At 41.3% G+C, this 23073-nt stretch overlaps 1 protein-coding gene across 6 annotated transcripts in view; it reads right to left on the bottom strand.

The window, feature by feature from the left end:
- Positions 1-6781: 6781 nt before the first annotated feature.
- LOC129177641 (calcium-activated potassium channel subunit alpha-1-like) overlaps positions 6782-23073 on the bottom strand; it is a 112138-nt gene continuing 95846 nt past the window's right edge. For 4 of the 6 annotated variants that reach the window (XM_054768986.1, XM_054768985.1, XM_054768988.1 and 1 more), the window contains 9 exons: positions 22428-22652; positions 21894-22086; positions 17094-17207; positions 16903-16992; positions 11866-11996; positions 10872-11066; positions 10030-10148; positions 9724-9945; positions 6782-7792 (listed from right to left, as the gene is read on the bottom strand). In XM_054768986.1, the coding sequence (XP_054624961.1) occupies positions 7771-7792; positions 9724-9945; positions 10030-10148; positions 10872-11066; positions 11866-11996; positions 16903-16992; positions 17094-17207; positions 21894-22086; positions 22428-22652 (1311 nt within the window). In that variant the 3' untranslated portion in view covers positions 6782-7770. The remainder of the gene's footprint in view (positions 7793-9723; positions 9946-10029; positions 10149-10871; positions 11067-11865; positions 11997-16902; positions 16993-17093; positions 17208-21893; positions 22087-22427; positions 22653-23073) is intronic. The other 2 variants (XM_054768987.1, XM_054768990.1) reach the window with 1 other exon arrangement.

Below are 23073 nucleotides of genomic sequence, written 5' to 3'. Positions count from 1 at the left end.
AAAAACAACATTTTTTTTTTTTACAATATTTCAACTTCATGCAACTAAAATTATATTACAGTATTTTACCTCATAATATTAAGTTTAGTCTCTTAAAATTTCAACTTTTTCCTAGTTAGAATATAAGTTTTTTCCTCTTAATATTTAGAATATTTTGTTGTAAAATTACAGCTGTTTTTTCTATCTCTCCTGTTGTTGTATTTTTTTTATTTTCCAGCTATTATAATTTTCTTCTTGTAAATTTCCTTGTCATAATTTTGACTTCTGTATTATTGTCTTTATTCTGATTTATTCCCATCATATTTAGACTTTATTCTCCTACATTAGAATTTTTTCTGCAATGTAATTTTCCAAAAATAAAACTTTATGGTTTTTTGCTGCTCACAGCATGACTTAAAAATAAGTCAAACAAACAAAAAAATAAATTATTTTTTCTGTAATATTTCAACTTTATGCTACTGTTATTTGTAAAATTACAAATAGATTACAAAGATTTTTTTCTTCATATTTTGACTTTATACATGTAAAATTACTGCTGATTCACTGCTTGTTGAGCAATATTTCAAGAATGTGCCACGGGCCGCAAATGGCTCCCGGCCCACACTTTGGACACCACTGGACTAGAGCAACGGCTGGGAAGGAAGAAGGGAGTGAGAATGGTATCATTAAAACGTCAGTCTACTTGAGGTCCTTCTGTGCATGAAGATGAATGGACTGCCAATGAGGCGTGTTCGACTGAAAGCCAGTCGATGATGTGGCAATGATGTCCTGAATAATTCTCAAGCCAGCTACAACAATATGACACTTGTTTGGATTCAAACTGTTGATTCTATTTACTCTACATACTGTATGTCTGCTATCATTTTAGCACCTCTTTTGGTCCAATACAGCGACTTTAAATCCAAACTATATCAGTCTCATGTTGCTGGAGTCATAAAGAATGCGTTTGCAGTGCGTTGTTGGCCTTGGGGGGGGTGGGTCAAGCCTGCTGTGATATATGGACACGACTGTGATGTACATGAAGGTCATCTTCTTGTGCATAATGCATGGATCCTCTAAGTCTCTGCGTGAACGTGAACCTTGGGATGAGCGGGTTTGACTTAAGTAAATCAGCCGCCACGCAGGCATTTCTATTAACCTCCACTGCGGAACGGACACAAGCATGAATCAACTGTAAATAATATGCTGCAAATTGTAAATCATGTTTTACAGCGCCAGAAAGAGAGAGAGGAGAGCATGTGCTTGGTTGCTTGGTTCTTTATTCTAATCTACAACATGAAATAATGCAAGATTATCATGTGGCACTGTTTTAATTCTAATACGGTCCATCCCTGCTGTTCAAGGCGGTTACCATCTAAAACCGCCCATAAATGGCGGAAAACAGCGTGTAATTGACACGCCCATAAAAATGCCTCTGATGCCATGTTGTTACGTTGCACTGCATGTATGCTGCACATTCTAGGCTTTATTAGCACATATTTATCATTTATCACACTCAGATCCTAGGTTCCCAAAGAGGGGTACGCGTGGGGTAATGGGGTAATAGCGGGTATGTGAATACAAACGAAAAACAATTAGCACCTAACACTCACAATTACGAGTGGGCCTGAACACCTCACAGTGCAAGGACAACGGAGCAAAAAGGACACGGAGCATGAAGTTGTTCATTGCTCTGTGTGCATCATATGAACAAATAAGTAAGTTAGATGATTATTTTGGACATTAAGAGTGTTTCATTTTGAAGATTTCATTTATATTGGTGTTCCAGTCCCCGCACGGCGCATCGGTGAAAACCTGTCACTGTGAGTGGGGATTCCCGCCGAAAATGAGGCTTTATTGTTAGTTGTATGTATCATTGTAAATTTAATAAATCTAATTATAATAATATAATAAAATGACTGACTTAATACATTGATGAATGGCCTTTTAATATGACAGCAATTCCAAAATAATAGAGATCATGTGATAACAATAGTAAGAATAATATTTACTTCAACATTTGTACTTTTTATAGTCTAAAAAAACGTAAATGATACAACAATATAAAAATGACAATACATCCATCCGTTTTCTATAACGCTTCTCCTCATTAGGTTTCGCGGGGGCATGCTGGAGCCTATCCCAGCTGACTTCGGGCAAGAGGTGGGGTACACCCTGGACTGGTCACCAGCCAATGGCAGGGCACATATAGACAAACAAGCATTCACACTCACATTCATACCTATGGACAATTTAGAGTCTCCAATTAACCTAATATGCATGTTTTTGGAATGTGGGAGGAAACCGGAGTACCCGGAGAAACCCCCCCCCCACACACAGATGCCCAAGGGAGAATCGAACCCAGATCTTCCCCATCTCCAGACTGTTACTGTGTTGGCCAACATGCTAACCACGAGACCACGTGCGGCCCCATGACAATACATACGATGTGTTAATAAATAACAATTCTCAATTCTCACCAAAATTTCATCCCAATTTTTGCACAGCCAAACACTGCGCGTAACAAACTAGTCCGTTTGCTGGTGTACCAAACAAAGCATTCCACTCACTGGCCGATTTTCGCCTGGAAGTCCGCATCAACAATAAGTTCCATAGCTTTGCTTTTTGCGTGCTTGCAAAAGAAATGTAATGCGTTGACCCATCAGAGAGACTGTAAGGGTTCATTTGTTCAGTCAGTTTGTTCCCCCCAGCCAACAATCTATCCTAACAAGATGATGAAGTCTTATCTTTCAAGAAAGTGTAGTTGCCGTTCTTTGTTTTTCGTAGGGTGCCTGCTCGCTGTCCTCCATGTGCGTATCAAAGGGTGAACTAATGCAAAATGCATATGGCCCCTGGCGCTAAAGATGGATCCGTGTGCTAAAAGCTCCAAACATCTGTGTAAACACATGGCCCATCTCCAAGCGTGGAGACAATGTTCTCATCGCCTTAAGATAGATGTCCCGGGCAATACACCGTGCCCTAGGGCAGCGCTGAGATGGATTTTCAACATCTTGCAGCAATATCTGGAAAGCAAAGAGAATTTAACTTTTGTTTTGTTTTTTTCCTGACCCTTGACGGTGGGTTAATCCTGTCATATTTCACTCCTCTCTTCCATGTTTGGAGGCCATTTCCTGCTTCTGACATACTCATGTACATTCTTATGGTGACTTGCCATTTTTTCAAGCATGTCCTTTATTTTTACTGAAATACAAGATCCAATCTTTGCAGCTAGCACAGCGATGTTGCAACATACTATTTTTTTTGTTTTCAACATTTTCACAAAGGTTTTGCAGTATGTCATGCATAAACTAGCTAACATCAACTTGTCCCTCAAAGAATGTACAGTGGAACCTTGGTTAGCCTCATTAATCTTTTCCAGAAGGTCCGACTCTAACTGAAACGTACTCAAAATGAATCAATGAATGAATCAGAAACAATGTAACAAGCTGTTTGCGAGCAGGAAACACTTCAAAATACCGTAAACCTTGGTTAGCGTGTTTTTCAGTTAGTTGCCTTGTTTTACTGTGTTGTTTATGTATTTTTTTATTTAAATCATGAAATGTCCTTAGCTTCTATAACAATGAAGCTAGCTTGCTAAGTTACAAAATGGCAACTGGAACCAGAAGTCAGCTACATAGCCTGTGTATGATGTCATCAGTGGTTCACTCTCACAAAACATGTTTTTATAGTTTTACTAAATGCATATAAGTGATGAATGAAAGGGATAAATAAACATTTAATATTACTTTTACCTTTTCATTTACTTCTTATACTTCTGCTTTTTCATTTAAGACGTGATTCTTGATGTGAGTGTTCACAAAGACACGATGTGGCAGCGAAACACAACACGGACACCATCGTCCTGTTTTGTCATGAGTTAATTCTTGGATTCAATTCAACTCAGTAGTCTTTTTCACCTTCTTTATCCAATTTCTAGCACTTGCAACTTTCTGTGGCTCCATGAGGTGAGAAACACAATTGAATTCAAGAAATAACTCCTGGCGCAACAGGAAGGTGGTGTCCATGTGGTGTCTCGCTGCTACATCGTGTCTTTGGGAACACTCACATCAAGTATCATGCCTTCATGATTTATAGGCATTTATAGGAATTTGAAATTCAAAATTGCCAGTTAAATTATAATTTTAACAATCTTAAAAACGTGTCTTGTGTTTATATTTTTTGCTTTCTGGAACGGATTAAAACTGATTTAACTTGCCCCTCGGGTACAAATAAAGTGTGTGAAATGAAATGAAATGGATGAATTTGATTTACATTATTTTTTTTTGGAAAAATGGAATCAGGTAGCATCCTTTTGGTTAGTGTCGGAACAAATGAACGGTGCTAACCAAGGTTCCACTGTACATTTAATGTCATTTTCTTGTCTTAGGATGTGATTTTTAACAAAGACAGAGATGGGGCCGCAAGCTCCAACTAACTAACTAACTAACTTGAGTTATTGCGAGGGACGACTGTACTAGCTTGGTCAGCTTGTTTCATGTTGTCTTTGAAGCCGATTATTCCCAGGGAACAAGAAGAAAGCAGAAAGAACTGCATTTTCCTTGTGTTTGTCATTGTTTTAATTCCATTAATAGCCTAAAGGTAAAGATTTATCTGCTCTTGTCAATTCACCTCAGCCTCAATGTGAAGCGCCAAGGTCACTTTTCCCTGGTCTGGCCCACAGGATTAAACTGTCATGTCTGTCTAATAGGCAGCACAGGGAATCATTAGTCCGGCTCAGCCGCCTGACTGATAGGCCTTTCAGTTCAATCATGGGAGTGTGCAGCCACGGGCCAGCCACTATTGACACTGTGTCACCGCTGAGAGGAGGACGCCTTAATCAGCCGGGACACTCTCAACATTGATTTGACAAGCTGCAGTAATGACCCCCTTGTTTTGCTAAAGGATCGCTGTTTATCCACCATGGCACTCATGCACTCGGAGCGCTGCGTTGCCATAGAAACCACCGTCACAAGGTTAGCCTGCGCCAACCGCCCCTCACTTGCTTATCTGTTTGGTCCGCTAGGTCGCTACGACTTGGGTTGATCTTACAGTGGAGCACGATCGGAAGTTTGTATTTTCAAAACATCTCTGTAGGGGTGTCACAAGATCTCACAAGATTAAAACGTGACTTTTCACTTCATCTCCAAATACTGCGGTAAAACTGAAAGTATGTATTGTTCTGCGGTTGCTGTCGAGAGGTCCGGCCCGCCTCGCAGCAGTCACCAGCGGTCAATGCACAGTCAGCCCATGTGGTGCACTATGTGCCTCTCCCGGTGTCACCACCTTGGCGATTAGCGTGTCACGGACTCCGAGCACATAGAACACCTTCTTGTTATAACACGTATCGCTATGCTCTCGTTCGTTACATCATTTTATTTTACTGTGCAGTAACTTGCTTCAGACTGAACTCCAAACTCCCTCACATTTTTTCTCTCCAGTGAGACTCACCCTGTTGCCAGCTCCTCAGTAAGAAAATTAGCGATTGGCTGTCCTGGAAGTCACTAGATGATGTCATCAGCCAGAGAAAGTCACTAGATTTGAGAAAAAATGTCACCAAGAGGGTTTGGAATGTTGCCAGATTTAGCGACAAAGTCGCCAAGTTGGCAACACTGGAGACTCACTGCATACACAGACTACCGTGCCTTGCCTTGCTCATCCAATCAGCAGGTAGAACACAGTCTAGATGCATTCATGGACTTGCTGTGAGTGGGATATTTCACATTCTTTTTGAACACGAACATTTCCCATAATTCAGTGTTTAAAAAAATTGCCAAGCTCAGCAAAGGGAGGCTGAAGAGCTCATATCATAAACAATCAAGGGTATCACTACTTTGTTTATTCATCCCTCGCCATTTCGCGGCTTCACTCTATCACGGTTTTTCGAAATAAACTAATACATTACTGCCGTTTCGCGGTTGAATACGATTATCTACTAAGTTAGTAGATGATAAATATTAATATAAAAAATGTTTTCCTATTCACATTTGTTAGTTGTACTAACAAGTCCTAACAAGAAAAAATTATCCAATTTCCTGAGAAAGATAAAGTCCTCCTCGGCGATTCATCTCAACGCTTTTACTGCAATTGATAAGAACACTAAGCAACATTTATTGTTGTTTACCACTTTAATACTCGCATGTTTGTGATGAAAAGCATGACTTGCATGCTCAGTTTCATCCCGAGTACTACCTCCGCTGCTGACACCGACAGCAGTGCTACCGTCAAGAGTGTCTGGATTTTGTCGTATGTCAACGAGTACGTTTGTACTTGGGACTATACAGTAAAAAAGGTTGACACCGTTAGCAGTTTTGATAAAAACTGTGTACTTTCCGCTCACCTTCTTTGCTCCACTCAGGCAACTCTGCATCATCTTCCTCCACACCACACCAACAACTTTGTTTTTGCTTCCATCTTCCTGAATCAATGTACACATGGCAGTAACATGGAATATTCCATTGCATGAAAAGGGAGGGACCCCGCCTCTCGCCCGAAGTCAGCTGGGATAGGCTCCAGCATACCCGCAACCCTAATGAGGATAAGCGGCATAGAAAATTGATGGATGAATGAAAAGGGAGGGGGGAGCAGTCGTAACAATGATGATGATACATTACACATTTTGATGTAGTTTTAAGCATGTAAATTAAGACTAAAACAGCAACATGTACTTTAAATCAAAGGAAAAAAATAATAATCACTTTTTATGAGACGTTGGGGGCCCCTGCAAATCCCAGGGCCCTAGGCGATTGTCTGTTTACCTAATGATGATGCCCCCCCCATGAACTCCAAAGAACATAAGAGAACACACAATACATAGTTGTTTAATTTGTTGAAAATACAAAATAAACTATGTACAAGCCTGCTAGCAGTAGTAGACATCACTTAGCAGCACTCTTTGCAGCCACAAGTTAATGAGTCTAGAACACAGCAAAGAGAGAAACATTTCACATTAAGGGCTAGTTTTAAGACTTTTTCCTGCTCCAGTCGTATGTTTGTTTTTAAGAGCTAACAAATACATTCTGTAGAAACCAACAAACTGAAGCCTCTTTTCGCAGTAGTGGGCCGTCTGGAGTCCTCCGTTGGCTAAAGCACTGCCCTCTAGTAACAAATTATTTGGGCCTCCCAAATATGCTTTAACCACAGGGGTGGAACATAGAATGTATGATAGAGCTGTTTTCATGTGGCGTCAAATAAATGATACAACATATGTGACGTGTATGAGGCAGTGCTTCATGCCAAAGGAGGACTTTAAGAGGCCCACTTCATGCGATACGTGGCTTCAACATTCAACTAGCTCTGTTTGGTGTTTGTTTTTTGGTGATATTGTCATTATCAAAACAGCTCTATCATATTTGGAAGAAAGTGAGTGAGTTTCTCCAACATGGAAATATGTATTACTTTATGAAATAAGGTAAGACAAGGAGATGAACAGTAAGGCTGGAGCCAAGTGTCATTCATGACATGGATGGACAACTGGCCCGAATCACAAATGTTGTGAACGGCCGTAACTGTACAGCAGAAGTGTGCAAACCTTAACGAGAGCGACTGTTTGTTGTTGCTGTTGTTCCTTGTCAACAGTCAGCTGAGAAGGCAACTTTTATTTGGTGCTCAGCTCCAGCCGGTCACAACGTTTTGATTGTCTACGTATTTTAGCGTCAGTCTAGGATTCCCCGATGTGAGCATCCGTTGTCCACTTCCCTGATGGGTGAGATGGAGCTGCCGGCGGGCCTGCTGGCCGCGAGCATATTCACAGGCTTGATATGCTTCATGATCCTCAGGTAGGTGACGTCCTGCTCATCTGTAAACCATGTCTTTTCTACAGGAGACACAAAAGTTCTGTTAGCACCAAAGATTAGTGGTGTTTAAAGGTTATCCCCAAAAGTTTTTTTTCTTTAAACGGGGTGTATAGAGTAGCTCCCCACATGTATGTAAACAGGGTCCAAAACGTGATACGATGCGGGGAACTTGAGCAATGTAACTTCAAAGATGGCGGGTTTCATCAACTTGGTGTCGAGCTGTGACATCGTAAGAGGAGGAGGGCTGCTGCTGCATTCTTGTGTTGCCTTGTGATAGAGCTGTGTCTGTTCAAGCTTGATTTTATATAATGATAATTAGGGAAGCTCCGATCGACCGGCCACCAATCAGCATCAGCGGATTTCCGTGGACAAGCACGTAATCGGCATATGCCGATAAATGCCTGTCAACGCCAATCACCCCTGGCTCGTGCGATTGCAGCCTGCAGCAATCCCTGTGTGCAGCATAGTGTCTTGCTCTCACGTCTTGGGTAGCGTCCCCCTCCCCCTTTCCTTCACACTACGCAAGTGTGCCAAACCCAAAACAAACATGTCGGCCGTGTGGAACTTACTGGGGGTGTCACGAGACACTCACTTCGTGTGACGAGACGATATAAGCGATTGGGTCTTCGAGAAAGGGACGCGATTTTACGTCATTGTACGTAAGTACAATGAAAAAATAAAAAAAATATATGACAATATATCGCAATCTACTCATATAATTTCTACTGTTATACTCTTCTACACTGTGTGTGTATGCTAGTGGCCCCGCCATGCTGTTTTTCTATGGAACAAACACGCCAAGGTGCTGAAACCTCTTCCTGCCTGTTTGTAGGCAGGAGGCGAGGAAAACAGACATGCATGCACATGGCAATATATTGAGGCTGGCAACGTTATTGAGTTCATTCTCATTAATTAATTCATTAATTAATTAATCAATCAGTCTATTTATTACCCTCCCAGGCCTCGTGCCCACGAGACAGCTTTTTTCTAAACGAGAAATCTTCACGTTTTCATCTCGCGAGATCTTGTCACACCCCTAGAACTTGCCTGCCATTTGCGAGAGTGATATAAAGTTTGCATGCTGCAACACATGCCACGAAAAATATCTTGCAGGGGTAGCACGTTAAAAAACTTGAATTTAATACGGCATTTGAAGAAAAAGCACTTGACGGAGTATGGTGAGTTTTCGAGGCTCACAGCGTGATCATCAGCCAACGCAGCCAAAACGCTGGACAAAACTTGCCGGTATGTGCATGACAGTCAGAAGGCTAAGCAAATAACCCGAAAAATAATTTAATTCATCAGACTAGATGACCAGCCTATGCTTTCAACCACTATGTATGCCACTAGGCATCATCCAGCCATCAATTATAGTTGTATGTAACGATCAAAACTGACAGACATGATACTTGGTGTCCTGAAACAACTTTTTCATTTTTTATAAAGTGATATTACTCAACCATAGAACAATACCTTCAATAGTAGATATGAGAAAGCTTACCCGTTTACTTCTTTATGCATGTGGGTATAGTTTTATCCACAATGTAGTGGCAGCTAGGCATAGTATAGCGAGGTTCGAGGTGCTCAATGAAGTGTTTAAACCAGACATTACTTACCACCGACTGGGGCTGGCTCTTTCCTGTAATCGCTAACTTTCTGCTGTCCTGTGTGATACTGCTTCAAATGCACGATGAGGTTGAGATTAAACTTCCCCGGTTCTGTGCCACCATGGGAAACTTGTGCGTGACTAGTTTTGCATTCAGCTGCAACGTCTTGATCGGATTTTAAGAAAAAATACTGCCACATGGCCAACATCACGCATATTCCTTGGCCCGATATTGGTTATCAATATTGGACTGAGACCCCCCAACAAGATACCGACTGAAGAAGACCTATAAGTCTTTAACGCAAAGATGGCTGATACAAATGTTGTAGTTTGGTGCGTACGTACTTCGGCTTCTCCCGGGAGTCCCTGCTCTTGGTGCGGTTGTTGCGGCTGATGGCGGTGATGGAGTGGACCGACGAGCTCTTTTTGCTGGAGGAATGCGACGAGTGGGACAAGTGCGAGAGGCTGGTCCGCGACAGGCCAGCGTTGTGGTCGAACTGCATGAGGCAGAAGATGAGGTCGGAGGGCACCAGCTCAAAGGCGTACGGCGGGTTGGTTATGACATATCTAGATGAAAACAGCCAACACGTACATGCTTATATAGATGTACTTTTTTCCTCCAATGCGATGCCCTGAACACAAAAAACTCACCGTTTGGTGCATTGACTTTGCGTGTTTACATGTGCGTCACGTAGCCGGTAGATGCCGAAGCAGAGCATGTTGTACGTTTTCAGGGCTTTACAAAAGAGGTCGCCGTAGCAGCCACCGTCCTACAAAAACAACATCATCAGTGCCATATATTTCACTACCCAAATCCTTAACCCTAGCAATAACCAAAACCCAAACCCTGATCCTGACCCTAACCTTATTGACCCTATCAATGCCCAACATCGGACCCTACCTACGCAACCGCCGTCATACAAAAACATCATCAGTGCCGTATACTCACTACCCAAATCTTTAACCCCAGCACTAACCAAAACCTAACCCCAATCCTGACTGCACTCCTAACTCTAACCTTACTGACCCTGCCCTTAACCCTAATCCCTAATGCCCAATCCCGATCCTACCTCCACAACCGTTGTATATTTCACTACAAAAACAACCTACAGCAACCCTAGCCCTTGTCCCAAACCAAAAGCCTAACCCTAGCCCCAACCTCAGCCATAGGCCTAACTGCAACCCTCATCATGCTAACCTTAAACATGCCCCTAAACCCAGTCCTTACTCTAACTGTGACCCTACCTATTCAACCCACCCACAAAAATAACATCAGTACAGTATATTTCACTTCAAAAACAAGCTACAACAACCCTAACCCCTGTCTTAAACCCAAACCAAAAGACTAACCCTAATCTCAATCTCAGCCATTGGCCTAACCCCGGTCTAAACGTGATCGTACCTACGCAACCGTCATCCTACGAAAACAACATCAGCAGCGCACTGTATATATTTCACTACCTAAACAAGCTCAGCTTGACAAGACATCTTACCCCGAGGTCCGCGAAGGGCCCATCGTACAAGGCCAGCTGCGCCACGCGACACCTGTCCCTGTTGGCGAGCGTCTGCGGTGTGCTGTAGCCGCCCCGCAGTGCATTCTCCTCTGCCAGAAGCCCCTCCAGTTCGGGTGTCGCGCCGCCCGTCACCAGCGTGCGGATCAAGGTGAGGATGTTGTCGTTGAAGTACGTCTGCGAGAATTGACCAATGTCTCGTCAAGTAACAAAGGTTTGCCCTTTTCCTTGCCTTGCCCTCCCTCCATCCATCCATCCCCGCCCATACATGCTTTAACAACAGCATGACATCTCCCTCAGTTGCCAACAGCACTATTGACTGGGATGATGGATGAGGCCTGTCCATTAGGTAGCATTACCTCTGACTACACCGCAGTGCACTTGAAGGCAGCTTTGTTCTAACCTCACTTAAAGTGAAAGGCGAACAAATGAAGCCATCAGTCTCATCACACCTTCCCGTCTAGGCGTCTGTTTTTTTTCCCTTAAAGGATCAGAGAAGGTTTTCTGGAAACGATACTCTCCACTTTGGAATCAGAGATTAAACTTTCAAGAACCTTTTTATTGAAACCAAATGATTGTAGTAGTAAAACTAGAATGGCATCCAAGAGAACCCGAACCTCCACCGAGGCTAAACCGCAACGCCAAGTAGGGATGGAGTCCTTGGTTCTAGCTCATCGGCTAATATAATATGTCATAGTGTAAAAAAAAAAAAAAAAGGCAAATGTGTACACAGATGTCTGTTTTTGTGCTTCAAATTAAGGGTGGCACCGAAACGTATATTGTACGTATACGTATGCACTCCAGTCCTGTAGTTTCCTGTGGAAACTAAGGATAATAAGCGATTAATGATCATTTGTGGATGAATCTCATCTCAGCAAATGAGGCCAAATGAAGTGCAGTTCTGTGTGCTGTTGATTCAGTTTAGTTTGCCGTCTATAGAAGACAATAAGTAAGTCAATATGCGTCATTTACTTACGGCGCTCATTAAAGAATCCAGCACGCTGACGGCGAAGGCGGTTCCGCAGGCAAAAGGCTGAGTCAGGTACAACTCCGTGTCCGGGTCGTCGTCGTCATCTTGGTCCAGGAACTGAACATTGGAGTCGTTAACTACGAGCGAAGAAAACGTACAATGTGAGAAATATACCAAGCTTTGTCTTCATCATTGATTGTTGTCACAGAAATTCTAACCCATTTGTCAAAGTCGGTGTTTAACCCTGGCCTAACCATAACCAAAATCCTAACCCCAACCTCAGCCGTACCCTTAACCCTAATCCAGGGGTGTCCAAAGTGTGGCCCCGTGGGCCATTTTTTGGCCCCCGGCTGTTTTTTTTTTTATTGGCCTGCGGCACATTCTCAAAACATAATTGATAACAACTAAAAATAATAATAACTAAAAAAAGAGAGAAAATATGGAAAAATCAGCAATAATTTTTATGATGAAACATTCATTTTAGTAGCATAAAGTTGAAATATTAAAAGGGTTTTTTTTAATATTAAATGAACAACAAATAAAGTTACATTTTTGGAAAATTATTAAAAAATTTGCAACTTTATGGGAATAAACTTACTTATTATGAGGGGAAAAATTTCATTTTAGAAGCATAATGCTGAAATATTAACGAAAAAAATATTATAATATATAATATGAGAAACAAAAGTAAAGTTTTTATTTATGGAAAATTTTGTTCGACAACAAGTTATGCTCCGAGAACAAATATTATGGGAATAAAGTCATACCAGTGATTGTGACAAGAAAATTGACAAGAATAAAGTAGAAAGCAGCAGAAAAAAGTCTACAATTTTAAGAGAAAAAAATTGTATTAGCATGAAAAAAAGGTCGCAAAAGAAGGTTTTTTTTTTACAGTACATTAAATGAACAAAAAATAAAGATGAATTTTTGGAAAATTGTGTGGTGGAAAAAGTTCTAATGTTACAAAAATAAAGGCTGTAATTTTACAAAAATCAGGTAAAAAAAAAAAAGGAGGAAAAAAATTATGAAATTAGTATTTTCATGAAAAAAAGTTGCAACTTTTAACCTTGTATAACCTTGTAATATTATGAGGAAAACAAATGTCATTTTAGTTGCATAGAGTTTAAATATTAAAGAAAATATGTTATTTTAAGTCGTGATATTATGAGAAACAAACAAAACACGTTAACGCCGTCAGTTTGGGAAAATTAAGTTGGGGAAAAAGTTATAATACAGTACAATGGCAGTAAAGTAAAATATTATGTAAATAAAGTCATATTACAAGAAGAAAATGTCCAATGATTATTTAAGAAGAAAGTTGAAATATTTGGAAAAACAGCTAAAATTGGGGGGGGGGGGGGGGATAAGAGCAAAGACAAAAGTTTGTACAAATAATAATCTTTTTCACTTATATTACAAAGCTGAGATGGAGTTCTTCCTTGAACATGTGTTGCTTTACAAAATATCTAAGTGGCCCTTGCATCCTTTCATTTTTCACTATGTGGCCCTCGCTGGAAAAAGATGGAAACCCATGCCCTAACCATAATCCCAGTCCTGAACCAGACACTAACCCAGACCTAAGCACCTAACCTTAACCCTAACCAAAACACGAACCCCAACCCTAACCCAGACCTATCCAAAGCCCCATCGATCAGTAGTAAATACGTGTCAGACCAGTCATGCACAGTCCATGCTCCACTCTTCACTTCAAAGTTCTTCTCTCAGCAATAAACACAACAGACGTGCTATTGTGTTGTAAAGCCAAAACAAAACTTCCAATTACTGGTGCGTGAAAGCATCTTGCTGGTTCCAGAGCCTTCTCTGAAGGCTTCCTTGAGCACACAAACACAGTACGCAGTAGCTGGAGGAAAGTAACAATGGAGAATGTGGCACTAGCAAAACAACCACTACAGGCAGATCAGTGGCGTAGTCATTCTTCGAGACATGCACAGTGGCGCTTCTGAATCACACAATTGCAAATTACATCAAAGTTTGGGAGAAAAATAGCTTTAGCTTTTCTAATAACAATTGGTTCCAATGTCAGAGGAGGCATCAGCCTACTTCACAAGACCTCAGTTCACCAAGTACTGAAGAAATATTCAGCTTTTTGTGGCTATTTTATGACAAAAGAAATACCATTAAAAATGTTAAATACCCGATGCGGAAAACTTGTGGTTTACATTGTCATCAGTCATAAAGTTTTGACATTTGAATATAAATAGATGTGTCTGTATGCACTTTACTGTGTACATTTTTTGCTATATAAACCTAGATTATTAATGATGGCTAGTTCTTCTTCCAATGAGGTCCCCATTACATTTAAGTGAGAATCCACAAATTTATAATTGATGACTAACAAATAGATTTTTTTCTTTTTCATTACCAAAATCCTGCATACATTTTAAAAGGGTCTGCTACCTGTTGCTAACCTCTGGCTCGGTGTTTGAGACCAACATGATGCCTTTTGAGGTTTGCCTTAAAACCTATTTTAATGTGGGCAGTATGCCAAAGAAACAGAAACACTAATGATGCTAGCAGCTAGCATGGGATACATTGTGGTAACATGGCACATTTCTTGCTTCAATAGAGACTTCCTAAAGTGCTAAATCTCAAATAGCAAATAGCTAATATGCTAAAGCTAACACCTAGCAAGATAACGCTACATACCAAAAGTGCAGTTTTATAATAAGTTTCCATCACGCCATGCAAATGTACACAATTGAATATGAGGATAATGGCTTAGGTACCAACATGCTAACAGTTATCATGCTAGCACCAAGCAAGATAGCACTAGTACCGAAAGTGCCAAGTCAATTCAATACTGATTTTACTTCATGCTATGTAGAAATACACCATTTCAAATGAGAATGGCTAAAATGTTAACATGGCAACACGAGAGTGCCAAGGAAGTGCTATAGCTTTTTACATCACGCCATGTAAATACAAGAAATTTGACATGAGTAAAAAAGCTAAAGTGCTAACAATGCTAATAGCTAGCATTAGTGATGTGCAAATCGACACTGAAATATCGGTACTTCGATACCAGCTCTTCATGCTCTAAAATCAATCAAAATATCAATACGTTTGATACTTCAGAGATAATGAGGTAATGTTTGTCTGAAATGGAGCCATGTGTAAATTGCGAATAAAGTTTTCTTTCTTACAGTAGTTCTTAACCATTAATCATTTCTTTTAATTGTTTTTTATTTTACTTATTTTATTTTTTTTGTGTTTAAAATACCATTTTCACAAATGTTATATGATTTTGCCCTCTGTTTTTTTCTGTTGTATATTAGCTTGGCTATATTGTAAATCACCCTGCTACCTCAATATGCTTCTGGGCTTAAAATAAATAAATAAATAACTTAAATTCATTATTAAATTAGTAATTTATTTAAATTAAGACTGTATATAATTAATAAATAAATGTCTTGTATTCTTTATGCTATGATGTAAAATACACTACCTTTTAAAAAATAAAGTGACTTTGCAAGTATCGGATCAGCATCGCCGATAACAGTCTGAATTTGACTCTGTATCAGATCGGAAACAAAATCAGTAGTATCACACATCACTAGTTGGGGCTTCATGTGTAAACTGAAATGAGTTCAGCCCTGTCAGCCCTGTCCCCCCACCCGAAGGCGGAGGGAAACTACCCTCTCATTCACCGGGTTAAACTCCAACATACAGGCCACAAGCCGGGGTGCAACAAGAATTGCCACCGGTGCCCGTCGCCTCTCACTGCTGGCAACGCCAGAGTGGAACAAAGTCCATCCCCTCTCGAGAGGACTGGTTCCAGAGCCCTTGCTGTGCGTTGAGGTGAGTCCAATTATATCTACCTGGAATTTCTCAACCTCGTGCACCAGCTCTGGCTCTTTCCCTACCAGAGAGGTGACATTCCATGTCCCAAGAGCTAGCTTCTGTAGCCGAGGATCGGACCGCCAAGGTCCCGGCCTTCGGCTGCCACCCAGCTCACTCTGGACCCGACCGCTTTGGCCCCTCCCATGAGTGGTTTGCCAGCAATTTTGCCAGAAAAAATCTTGGTGATGACCTTTGGGGAAATACTCTGACGAGACAAAAGTTAAAATTTTTGGAAGGTGTGTAAAAGTAACGGCACATTTCTGAAAAATAACTTAATACCAACAGTAAAATATGGTGATGGTACTGTGATGGTCTGGGTCTGTTTTGCTGCTTCATGACATGGAAGACCTGCTTTGATAAATGGAACCATGAATTCTGTTGTCTACCAAAAAATGCCAATAACTACCCCAGAAAGGTGATTGTCCGGCCATCTATTTGTGACCTCAAGCTGAAACCAACTTGGGTTCTGCAGCAGGACAATGATCCAAAACACAGCAGCAAGTCCACCTCTGAATGGATGAAGAAAAACAAAATGAAGACTTTGGAGTGTCCTAGTCAAAGTCCTGACCTGAATCACATTGAAATGCTGTGGCATGACCTTAAAAAGGTGCTTCATGCTGGAAAACCCTCCAATGTGTCTGAATTACAACAATTCTGCAAAGATGAGTGGGACAAAATTCCTCCCCAGCGCTGTAAGAGACTCATTGCAAGTTATCACAAACACTTGATTGCAGTTGTTGCTGCTAAGGGTGGCCCAACCAGTTATTAGGTTTAGGGGGCAATCACTTTTTACACACAGGACCATGTAGGTTTGGATTTTTTTTCTCCCTTGATAATAACAAGTTTCATTTAAAAACTGCATTTTGTGTTCAGTTTTGTTGTCACTGACTAATATTTACATTTGTTTGATGAGCTGAAACATTTCAGTGTGACAAACATGCAAAACAATAAGAAATCAAGAAGGGGGCAAACACTTTTCCACACTGCTGTACTGTATATCACGCATTGTGACGCATTTTAAATCCTCTTGTTTTTTTCTTTGTTTATGGCTAAAACGAGTGAGAACCATGAGTGACGTGTGCTCACCGTGTTGCCATGCGAATGAAGACAGCCAAAGAAAATCAAACAAAGCAGATGTGGAGTAAAAACTTGCACAGTGCTGCTTTTTTTGTCTTTTCTTACCAAGCTCTGTAATCATTTGTATGCTGGTCCCGCTGCTTTTATCCTGACTGAGTGAAATCACAGGCACTTTTTTGCCTGCCTTTGCTAATGCTGCTGGACAGGCGTTAAGGGAGAAACACTGGTTACTCCAAGTGGAAGGGGGCACACACACAACTAGCAGAGTTAATCAAAGAATTGCACATGAAGCCTACCTAGTTCTGTTATGATGGGAATGTTTGCCCCTGTGGTCACTGAGGTCTGCCTCACCAGGCCATGGACCGGACTGTTCTCTGGAGACGATCTGTCCATACCTGGCGGTGTGAAGCCTGAAATAAGTGTGACAAATCAGTAAAAAACGCTGATATTAGCTCATTTATAATACATGTGCATATGGAAAGCTGCTAGAAAAAGGTGGAAAAGAAGTGAACATTGAATGGGAATTGACTTTGATGTCCATGCGTGCTGTACTCTATGTATTATACATAGGCCATGTTTGGACATCCATCATTCAGTGCTGACTAAAGCAAACATGACCAATAACATTTGGCATTTGTTTTTAGGAGGTCAAAAGGCATTTCTGATATTATTCCACTCAGCGCTTGAATAGTGGCCAAACAAATTTTAAATTATTTGATGCTGTCAACTTGCATCACCATGCCTAATTTGAATATGCAACCCTATGATTGGCCGGACAACGACTGTAAATGCTATAGTTTGTTTATTGGCCTGTGGCACATTGTAAAACTATCATTTAAAAAAACAGCAGCAAAAATGAAAAAATCTGCAGTAATTTTACAAAATAAAGTCAAAATATTAAGACAAAAAGTTGACCAGAAAAAAACAGAAAAAACAGAAAAAGTCATAATTTTAGGAGAATAACGTCATCATTATGAGGAATATAATTTTTGTAGCATAAAGTTGAAAAAAAGAGGTGGTTTTTGTCAAGTCGGAAAATTATGAGAAAACAAACAAAAAAACAAATAACATTGTAATTTTTAGAAAATTTGTTTGTGGAAAAAATATAATCTTACGAAAATGAAGTCAAAATATTATGAGAAGAAAATTCCCCAAAAGAAAGATTAACTAGTTGAAAAATTTAAAACAACAGAAGTGGGAAAAAGCTGTAATTTTATGAGAACAAAGTTCATTAGGTCATTAGGGTCGTCAGGTGGGCACCCTACTTCATTGGTGTTTCTATGATATGCCTATCACTGATAGGCCCATGCGCTTGATCCATAGCCATTGGCTGATTCTTTGAGCCGCCTCCATCATATTGTGTGTTGCAGAGCCTGTCCATGAATGCCAAGGTCTTTAATGAGTCGGATGGTAGAGGAAGCCACAAAACCTGTGCATCCTACTTCAGCTGGATAGACAATGGCCTTCCATCCTCGTTGTTGTGCATCTGCTGCCAGGTCTGTGTAGCACAGTTTCTTTTGTTCGTCGGCCTCTTCAGCGGAAACCACTTTGAGTGAAGGGGACCATAGGGTGGTGGTTGCAATTTCTGGGGGAAAGATTAGTTGCTTGCCAATATCAACTAGCATCTTCCAATCCCGGGCCATGGCTAGCTGCCCAGCTCTGGTTCGGTAGCGGGGGGTTAGGCTGTTTCTGTCCCTCTCAAATGAATGTTGGCACAGAGATGCATTTGGTAGTTCTCAGGGGCAAAGAGCCGAAGGTGTTCCTCTTGCTCTCAAGGGCTCCAGACTCTTTAGGGCCTGATTGTGCCTCCAGGTGTAGCGGCCTTGTGTGAGGCTGGTCGTACAACTGGTCAAGATGTGTTTGAGAGTTGCTGGGTTTGGGCAGAAGGCGCAGGTTGGGTCCTCGGCATACCACTGGTGAAGGATTTTTGGGGATGGGAGCACATCATATGTAGCTCTTATGATGAAACTGATGTTGCTTGCTTCGATTTCCAAGAGCTGCCTCCGGGTGAGCTTTCTCCTCTCCACGCCTTCCCACCTCATCCATTGGCCCTGCTTGGCAAGAGAGACAGCCTTTGCGCTTCTTTCAGCCTCCTCCTGACGGTTCACCTCCTCTAACACCATTTTCCTCCTTTGTGAAGCTGAGGCTTTGCGCCAAGTTGGTTTATTCACTGCAACGCCAAATCCTCCTCTTCCCAGCTCGACATGTCCCATGATATCGTTGTGCTTCAAGGCTGACGTAGCGTGCTGCACTGCGTCAGATGGTGTCCATTCCGTCCCGTTCAAAGAGGTGGTGCAGCACTGCTGACGGTCTGAGTCCTTCAATGTCATCTTTAGTCTCACTAGAGCACTTGTAGTCTTTGGTGAGGCTTGTGATAGGTAATTCAAGGACTCCTTTGCCGTAGATGCTGATGTTGGTCAGACAATGTGGGACCCTAAGCCACTTCTTCACATACAAAGTTATAGTTTGCTCCACAGTTGTTATTGGGGCCTCGTAGATCGTGAGTGGCCACATTATCTGAGGGAGAAGTCCAAATTGTAGGCACCAGAGTTTGACCTTCCTTGGCAGCAGTATCTTGTTGACGGTGTTCAGAATGTTGGTGATGTCTTGCCTTAGTATCTGCACCTGGTCTTTGCCCCTGAGGCGTGCATTATACCATCTGCCCAGGCTTTTGATGGGTTGCTCTGACACCATTGGTACTGGATCGTCACCAATGCAGAACCTCACATTCTTAAGTTCTCCCTCGACAATTTAGATGCTTCATGACTTATTTGACTTGATTTTCATCCGGACCCACCTGACGTTTTCCTGGTGCTTTCCGAGTAGCCGCCTGGTGCATGCTGCAGTAGTAGTCATGCCATCCATGAATGCTCGGATAGGTGTTTCTAAGTTTGTTTGCCTCCCACCACCCATTTAGTGGCCCTGATGATGACTTCCATGGCCATTGTGAATGCCAGGGGTGAGACTGTGCAGCCTGCCATGATGCCTACTTCCAAATGCTGCCATGATGTTGTGTAATCGGCTGTTGTGAAGCACAATTGCAGGTCTTCAAAGTAGGCTTTCACTAGTGCAGTGATGGATAATGGAACGTGGAAGAAATTAAGGGTTTCCCAGAGGAGATTGTGGGGAACTTATCCAAAGGCATTAGCAAAGTCAAGGAAGGTTACATGGAGGTCTCGTTTGTCCTTCTTAGCCGGTTGACTAATGTGCCAGATCATACTGGTATGCTCCAAGCAACCACAGAACCCTGGAATGCCGGCCTTCTGAATAGATGTATCAATGTACTTGTTCTTCTCCAGGTAGGTGGACAGTCTCTGTGATATAACGCTGAACATTTTTTTTCCGTTCAACGTTGCGACGGCAGATTGGCCGGAATTGACTGATGTCTGCTGCATCCTTCTCATTGGGAATTAGCACGCCTCCAGCCCTTCGCCACGCCTTGGGCATCCTCATGAGCCTCCACATAAGAAAAAGCTGTTATTAGGAATTATTATTAGGAATGTTATGAGGAAAAATAATTTCATTTTAGTAGCATAGAGTTGAAATCTTAAAGAAAAAATATGTTGTTTTTTTAAACTCGTAATATGAGAAACAAACAAAACAAAATAAAGTTGTAACTTCGGGAAAATTAGTTTGGGGAAAAAGCTATAATATTATGGCAATAAAGTCATAATATAACGAAAATGTATGACAATTATTTAAGAAGAAAGTTGAAATATTTGGCAACTAAAAAAACAGCAAAATTGGGGGAAAAAAGAGCAAAGGCATTTTCACCTGCATCACAACTTGGCACAAACTCCTATACGAGGAATGTGTGACGCTGCACGCTCCTGTTGTGTTCTTCATGAAAGGAAAAGCAAAGTGGTGTGCTATTATAAAGAGGTGTCCTATCACATTGCTGCTGTGGTCCCTGTTGCAGCAGTGAAAAAAAAGGCTTTCAAAACCTGCTGAAAACAATGTCCAGCGAGCTTTGGAGTCACAATTATTTAGCACGACAAGCTCTACCACAAATGTACAAGGAAGTCAGACAGGCAGTTGCTAAACCTGATGGAGCTGACAGGTTGGTGTTCCTGTCACAAAATAAGGACTTGCTCGTGTCTTCTAAAAATGTTTACCGAAAAAATACTACTGTTCAATTTAAAGTATTTTTGAGTTGCCGATATTTTAAAATTTCCTCTTAAACTGGGCACTCCTTCATATTTTGTTCTTTTATTATTAGCTGAGGATTTGAGCATAGCAAAAGGTTTGTTATAAAAAAGATTATATTTGACTTTTCCTATATTTGAAAGAGAATGGCATACTTTATTTTACAGGCTAATTTTAATTTTTTTTTATGTGCATGAAGCTTTAAAAAACATCCTAACAAAACAACTTGACATGCATATTTGGCTTTGATTTTGACTAAAGTTACTTTGCTTAAAAAATATTGGGCTTTATATCGTATATCGGTATTCAACCAAAATATATCGGCATATGAGTTTCGCCCGGCTCTACTTAATGATTTGGAGTTTATGAGAAAGCAGAATGTAAAACATAGTTCTCTTTGACCACATAGACATTTATTAGCTAGAATACTGCACAGCACTGCAATAGCAGAGCCAATGTTGTAATAGCTGCTCAGCCAGCATAAATACTGCTGCTGATGAGTTTGTTGTCAAGTGCAACATGTATGAGTTTCACACCAAGAGTCGGGTAGCTACATTTTAAAGCGCATGCTGAGGTAGACCAAGATGCTGGATCCTGACCACTCATGATATGCGTCTCCTGCCATTATGTGGAGTTGTTACAAAAATACATCATGAGATTGCCTACAGCTCACTTTGATCACACAGCCATTTAGTAACAACCATATTGGCACAACACAGCAGCAACAGAACCAATGTTGTAATAACATTAGGAAGTTGCCTCCAACGACAAATGTTAATGTTTCTTGACCACGGCGGTTGAAGACTGTGCAGTCAGTTAATTGGAACATTTCCGTCTCTTTCCACAGTCTGATTCACATCATGTAGCGCAGCAAAGTTTGTAAGTGATGTCAGTCATTCAAAGTGATTCTTGGCGACATCCATGCACATAAGACGAGAGCACTGGCTTACCCTGGGAGTTGGCCTGCAAGACGCCGATGCTGTCGTCAAACAGCATGGACTTGATGTTGAGCGACGCCAAGATGCACTCTTTGTCCTGCAGTGACGCGTCGTCGATATTGTTCTGATTGGCTGACAGGATGACACACATGTCGCACAGGTTGATGTTGACAGCCCTTAGATCTGCTCGGCTCAGAGGTGTGCCCTTTGAAGAGAGGTGGAGGTGTGGGGGATATGTTAGCTCATATATTCATGCAAAAAATGTTGCTTCTTTGGGAATCATCTCTCCTTTTTATATGACAATTATTCATACTTTAGCGCCATATTTTCATTACTTTCATGGACTTCTTATTTTCATTGCATATATATATATGTAATGCATTTAAGCCTTGTGTTGTACGTGACAATGCAAATTTGTGTATTATCTAATAATATATCATATTAAAACTGAATAAATCTTATTTTTAGAAAAGGCCCGCACTTTGGACACCCCTGATTTAAGCGCTATACCATCCAAGTATATAACGATCACAAGGTGGCACTCACGGGCAGGATGGAGACTTTGGGGAAATTGTGGAGCGTCTCCCACTCACGCTTGAGGTACTCCAACGAGCCCACAAAGACGATGTGCTTGAGCTCGTGGTAGTGGAAGTTGCTGGCCCTCAGCGGCATCACGAAGTTGCGCAAGCCGATCAGGGCTGATTTCACATCGCCGAAGATGCACACCACCACGTGGCCGCTCAACACAGTCATGGCCGCCTCGCTCCGAGTCTGGACAGAAAGAGAGAGAAATCTTTGACTTTGTTGCATTTTTGTGGAGGTAATTAAAAAAACAGCAGAACACTCCTGGATCAGGATCTTTGCCCAGTATTTTTTTCAGTAGATCATTAAAAACAGCACAAACGGGTCACAAGAAACATGTTGAGAGAAAAACATGCAAATTAACTGCCAAATATTTGAGAAAAATCAAACGTGAAGCTCCCAGGAACCCATTATCTTCCAGTGCCGTCATATCCAGAACTGTAATCTACCTGGAGTGTCCAGAAGTACAGTTCATGGTGTTTAGTGCAGAGACATGGCCAAGGTAAGAAAGGCTGAAACACGACCACCACTGAACAAAACACACAAGTTGAAAGGCTACGACTTGGCCAAGAAATATCTGAAGACAGATTTTTCAAAAGTTTTATGGACT

Source organism: Dunckerocampus dactyliophorus, chromosome 2 (assembly GCF_027744805.1).
Source record: "Dunckerocampus dactyliophorus isolate RoL2022-P2 chromosome 2, RoL_Ddac_1.1, whole genome shotgun sequence".
NCBI lineage: Eukaryota > Metazoa > Chordata > Actinopteri > Syngnathiformes > Syngnathidae > Dunckerocampus > Dunckerocampus dactyliophorus.
Note: the sequence above shows the minus strand (reverse complement) of the source record. Positions and strands in the feature narration are given on the sequence as shown.